Source organism: Octopus bimaculoides, chromosome 14 (assembly GCF_046866305.1).
Source record: "Octopus bimaculoides isolate indiv1 chromosome 14, ASM4686630v1, whole genome shotgun sequence".
In the NCBI taxonomy this organism is placed as follows: Eukaryota; Metazoa; Mollusca; class Cephalopoda; order Octopoda; family Octopodidae; genus Octopus; species Octopus bimaculoides.
The window spans coordinates 32,578,190-32,584,599 of record NC_142941.1 but is presented as its reverse complement, the minus strand read 5'-3'; the positions used below and the strand labels follow the sequence as shown (position 1 = coordinate 32,584,599).

Below are 6,410 nucleotides of genomic sequence, written 5' to 3'. Positions count from 1 at the left end.
TGAGTAAGTGCATGAGTGAGTGAGTGCATATGTAAGGGCATGTGTGCGAATGTATGCATGAGTGCATGTGTAAAAGTGTGCATGAGTGTAAGTGTGCATGAGTGTGTGTGTATGTGTGTGTGTGTATGTGTGTGTGTATGAGAGAGATAGGGGTGGAGAGAGAGAGAGAGAGAGAGAGAATGTGAGTGTATTTAACAAATAGATTTGGAATAAAGAGACAACTATGTTAGCCAGTACAGTTGTATGCCTGCTGTCTATGATAGCGTCAGGGGACAATATAATATCCTAGATGATGTGAAATATATAACATGAGACAAAATTATGAACCATTAGATATATCTGTTATTGCTCCAGCAATTATTATTTGTAGCAACGCTTCATATTTTAGTATGCTGCTAGAATACTGATGGTTCCCACTATATGTAAATATAAATATATAGTTAAATAATGGTGATGATGATGATAATGATGATGATGATGATGATGATGATGATGATTGTTAAAACTGTAGCAGTAGCTATAACTGTTTTCAACTCTGACAGTTTGTGAGAGAACTTGGTAAGGATTTCACACATCAAAACCCTTACCTGTTGACGAAAGAAGGGGATAGAATGCTAAAAATAGATAAATAAATGTATTTTGAAATTCTTATTGAAATAATCTAATGAGCTTGTTTACTTTGCTTGATACAATAATTGTGTAAAAGACCCAAAGATTGATATAGCAGCAGTATGGAAACAGGCTGTGCTGAAATTTATGACAATGTTAAACTTACAGTTTGCAGTTTTTACTATAAAGTATGTAAGGATACACCTTATGTTCAAATGAATATGTGTGTGGACGATTTGACTGAGGACTGGTGAAACTAGATGGCTACACCAGGCTCCAATCTGATTTGGCAGAGTTTATACATATATATATATATATATATATATATATATATATATATATATATATATATATATACATATATATATATCAGATTGGAACCTGGTGTAGCCATCTGGTTTCACCAGTCCTCAGTTAAATCCCTCAGTCAAATCGTTCAACCCATGCTAGGATGGAAAGCGGACGTTAAACGACGATGATGATGATGATGATATATATATATATATATATATATATATATATATATATAGAGAGAGAGAGAGAGAGAGAGAGAGAAGTAAAATAGCACAGTTGGCACAAGGGGATTAAGAGATGGACAGTTGGACAGTGTGAGAAGTTACAGCAGGTAGACAAAAATTCAAAAGGTGATGGATAAAATATAAACAGAGAAAATTAGCATAGAAAGTTGTGACAGAGAACACAGTATGCTGAGAAAAGAAAGAACACTGATGTTTTGGGTGAACCAGTTGTCAAAACAGATCAAGAAAAAAATATGCAAGAAAAAAGAAACAATACCCATCTACAGCCTGTGTGTACCTTTCAACAACATACAGTTTGTGTATGTGTGTGTGTGAGTGTGTGTGATATGAATGAGTGAACAAAGGAAAGAAAGTAGCTCCTTAAAAATATATAAAGTAACTCCACATTTGATAGGAGTGACATATATTTTTAATAATAGTTTAACTCAGCTCGACATTATTTAAAGTTTCATGAGCACATGTGTGCAACTCATCAAATAATCAGGATTAGAGATGCTTTAAGAAGAGAGAAACCTCAAGTCATGTAAAACTGAGTCAAACTTATATATATTCTTTCTTTTATCCTTTTACTTGTTTCAGTCATTTGACTGTGGCCATGTTGGAGCACTGCCTTTAGTCAAACAAATTGACCCCAGGACTTGTTCTCTGTAAGCCTAGTACTTATTCTATTGGTCTCTTTTGCTGCACTGCTAAGTTATGGAGATGTAAACACACCAACATCAGTTATCAAGTGATGGTGGTGGTGGGGGACAAACACAGACACACAAATACATACATATATAAATATATATATATATATATATGTTGTTGCCAGCGCCGCTGGACTGATTCCTGTGCAGGTGGCACGTAAAAACACCATTTGAGCGTGGCCGTTGCCAGTACCGCCAGACTGGCCCTCATGCTGGCGGCACTTAAAAGCACCCACTACACTCTCGGAGTGGTTAGCATGGAAAGCAGACGTTAAACGATGATGATGATGATATACAACAGGCTTCTTTCAGTTTTCATCTACCATATCCACTTACAAGGTTGTTGGCACAGTGCCTATAGTAGAAGACACTTGCCCAAGGTACTATGCAGTGGGACTGAACCTGGAACCATGTAGTTGGGAAGCAAGCTTCTTACCACACAGTCATTCCTGTGCCTATATATATATAATTCAATTAAAATGGATCTATAAAAGATCGAGGCATATCAATGTGAAGCATGCTACTAATAGGCTAAACAGAATTACACAGAGCAGACAGTGAAGCAATGTATTGCATAATATAATTGTATTAAGCCTATGTCAAAATAAAAACTCCTAATGAAACAATTGTAGCAACACTGCAAACCTATTTGTCTGTTCTTATTACATATACACACATATACATACAGATAAATAGATATATTCATACGTACATACATAGATACACACACACACAAATATGTGTTTGCTTTTATAAATATTGCAAAAAATATGGCATAAATAGTGTTGAAGAACTGTATAGATAGTGGATCAAAATATATATGTCTAATCAGTTTTGGTTCTTTACTTCATACAACTGAATGGACATAAGTGTCCATACACACATAGTAGTCACTATTGTATATATATACTGGCTCAATACTAAGTTACATAATACAGAGCTGTATTTTAATGGTTTACTGGTCAAGACAGTACACCATTACAATACATCATTTTGTTCTCTCCCACTAGATTCTGAGTTCAAATTCCACTTGTGCCAATGCCACCTTTCATTCATCCAGCACTGGCAAACACATGCTACAAAATTTGTTACCCGTAAAGTTCCACTAACTAACTAAGGTTAAATGCAGAAACATTACTATAGGACGCTGCAGAATATATTTCTGTAATCTAAACCCTTTTTTCTTATACTTTTGTCTTTCATATTTTTTTTCCATAGTAAATTATATTGTCTGCTTTATAAATTTGGACCCATACTAATTTAAACAAAAAAAAAAGAAGAAAATCATCACTTGCATGGAACTTTTGTGTGTGCATGTTTGCATGTGTTGAGGCTTTTTCTGGACAATATGAGAGAAACACAAAATATTTTGGCAGAAACAAGTAAAGGAAATAATAGTTGAAGGATCTTAGTGATAATTTCATTCTCTAGTTTTATGACTATCATAAAATATCAGGAATTATCTGGTTTTATATATATATATATATATATATATATATATATATATATATATATATATATATATATATATATATATATATATATATATATATATATATTCTAGAAATGAAAGAATAATAACTTCATTCAGAATCTAAAAAAATGTATTGATTTATATTTAGAAAAAAAAAAATTCCCATTCGTTCAATAATATAATCCATTGCTTTCTGTAAATGTTTCACAACAGATCTCTAGGATACCATATATTGTGAATCAAAAATGAATACCTGGAGGTGGTGGAGTTCTGTTTTCTGTAGTCTTTTCTCTAAGCCTATGAGGAGGATTTGAGCTTAACTCCACGAGATAACAATACACTCATCACTTCAATAACGCTCACATTGCTTATAGCTATGAAGTGTAACTTCCTCATTGTATCTGTTATGTGGACTGAGCCATTGAGAAATAAGCAATTTTTATGAGACAGATGACAGAGCAATAGTAACTGAAAAAAAAATCAATCGAATCTGTAAGTTTTGTAGATTGTTACCCTGTCAAATTAGCCAGCTGTTGCTCTTTCGTTCTTACTTGAATTTCCACAATAAACTTGCTGAACAAATTTTTTAAACAATTTTTTGTCTTTTGAAATTTGTAATTTTTTTCTTGTAACTCCTAAGATTATATAAAATACATTTTAAAAATTGAAAACAGAATGTAAAAATTACATTTTTCATAAAAAAAATAAAACACCTCCGCCTCCAAAAAACAAACAAAAAAGCATTTATAAACAGGTAACAAAAAACAGTTTCTCCACTGCTGCCACCATCATCAAATTTCTAATCCCATCACCAGTATTAGTAGTAGTAACAAACAGTACCAGTATTAATAGTAGTAACAGTACCATTATTTCAGCAAAACCATCTCTAAAGTTTTTTTCAAGATGGTACAATGATTGTTGAAGTGAGTGACTGCCACAAATTGCTGTTTACAGTTGAATATTCCTTTGAAATATATTCTTTATTTTCATATTCTTTATTAGTGTTCTGAGCAGCTGCCATTTGCAAGGTATCCTCTTTTCCATAACCGGTGGCTTCTGTTGCACACTCTGTCTCTTCCACCTTCACATCTGGGCACACTGCATTACAAACCTGCATTACAGGTAGAGTGGAAGGGAAGCTGACTTTCTCCATTTCTTGCTGCTTATGAGTTCGCTTGTGCCGCTGAAGTTTTCCTGTTTGGGCAAAGACCTTGCCACAAACTTCACAGCCAAATGGTTTCTCGCCTGTGTGGATTCGCCGATGAATCTGCAATGTGTCTCGTCGAGCAAACCGTTGGATGCATATATCACATTGGAAAGGCTTTTCTCCAGTGTGAGTGCGTTTGTGAATGTGCAGCTGGTCCCTTTGTGCAAAACTCTTTTCACAAACTACGCAATAAAATGGTCGCTCTCCAGTGTGGGTCCGCAGGTGAATCTTCAATGTGTCACGTCGAGCAAAATTTTTGGGGCAAAAGCTACATTGGTACGGCTTCTCTCCTGTATGTATACGCCTATGGATTTGAAGTTTGTCACGTTGTGCAAATGACTTTGGGCAAACATCACACTTGAATGGCCTTTCCCCAGTGTGTACCCTACGATGGATTTGTAGAGTGTCACGGCGAGTGAATTTTTTGCTGCAGAAATCACACTGGAATCGTTTGTTGGCATCGCTGTCTTCAACAGGAAGCATTTTGTTGCCTTCAGAGCAAGCTTCAGTGCAACCCATCATACTGCTACAACTGCTACTGCAATTGCTCACCTCAGTGCAATTGTCTATGTTGCAGACAGAGCTAGAACAAGAGCAGCTCCTGCAACAAGTCTCTTGATTGCTGCTCTGTGCATTCTGAGAACTGGTGGACAAACTGCCATCACAATTGATAATTTGATTAAACATTTTAACATCTGTATGCATGATACGGGGTGGTTGTTGTTGTTGTTGCTGATGTTGATGCTGCTGCTGGTGTTGTTGTTGTTGTTGCTGTTGCTGCTGTTGATGTTGCTGCTGGTGTTGATGTTGTTGCTGATGTTGCTGCTGACATTGCTGTTGCTGACATTGTTGTTGCTGATGTTGTTGGTGTTGTATAAAACAGTTTCCATGGGTAACATTCGGGGTAACAGTCATCACTGGTAGTATAGTTTGTCCTTGCAGACAAATCTGTGGCTTGTGACATATGTTGTTGCTGTTGACAGACTTATGGCAATCCATTGTGAAGCAGCTGAGTGTTACATAAACACACAGCAGCAAAAATTTCCAATATTATTATTATTATTATTATGATTATTATTATTATTATTATTATTCCAGCAGTTTTATTATTATTGCATGCTTTCCCTGCGAGTTGGGTAAATGCAGTGCTTGGTTTTGGTTTTGTACTTTCTATTGTATTGCCTGTACTTTAGGTAATATATGTACAGTACCTTGTAGTGATACTTTCTTTATTTGTATATAAACTAGTTTTGGTTAGGTATTTATTTCTGTTGATTTTTTTTAACCATTCCCAAGGCACCTATTATTATAGCATTTATTTCTGTATTCAGTCCACTACAATTACTCCTGTTATTGTAAGTATTATTGTTCTTCTTTTATTCACCTCCTGGTTTAGATCTGAATGTCAGGCAACTCTAAATGCATGATATTAGAAATATATTCTTGAGTTCCAAAGTTTTTGGTTCTTTTCATCAACCATTGATTCTGAGAAGAACAATCTGGAAAAAAGAAAAGGAATTAATTTAGATCAAAGTATTGCAGAAGTAAATTAAAACATACAACAAATATTTTTAAAAAATGAAATTCCGGTCACTAACACAGTCCCACAGCAATTTCAGATGAACAATATTAGTAACTAGTTCAGAGTTGGTACAAAAAAAAAAAAAAATTGACATTGGATAATGTTTAACCTTTTAGCATTTAAACTGGCCAAAATATTCTATTTGTTTATGTTCAAACTGGTCAAAAACAGACTCTTACATCCACCCTACAATGTCTTCTAAAAATAAACAATCCCATAATTGAAATCTCAAAGCTACAAGATAATGTATGATTAATTTAAAATAATGTGAATAAATAAGCATTACATTTGACAAACTAATCTGAATGCT

General features: G+C 34.5%; 1 protein-coding gene across 1 annotated transcript in view; it reads right to left on the bottom strand.

Annotated features, from left to right (window-relative positions):
- Positions 1-3,929: 3,929 nt before the first annotated feature.
- The window catches only part of LOC106874061 (uncharacterized), a 35,340-nt gene continuing 32,859 nt past the window's right edge, over positions 3,930-6,410 (bottom strand). The window contains exon 2 of the mRNA XM_014921638.3: positions 3,930-6,017. Within this exon, the coding sequence (XP_014777124.2) occupies positions 4,210-5,517 (1,308 nt within the window). The 5' untranslated portion in view covers positions 5,518-6,017 and the 3' untranslated portion in view covers positions 3,930-4,209. The remainder of the gene's footprint in view (positions 6,018-6,410) is intronic.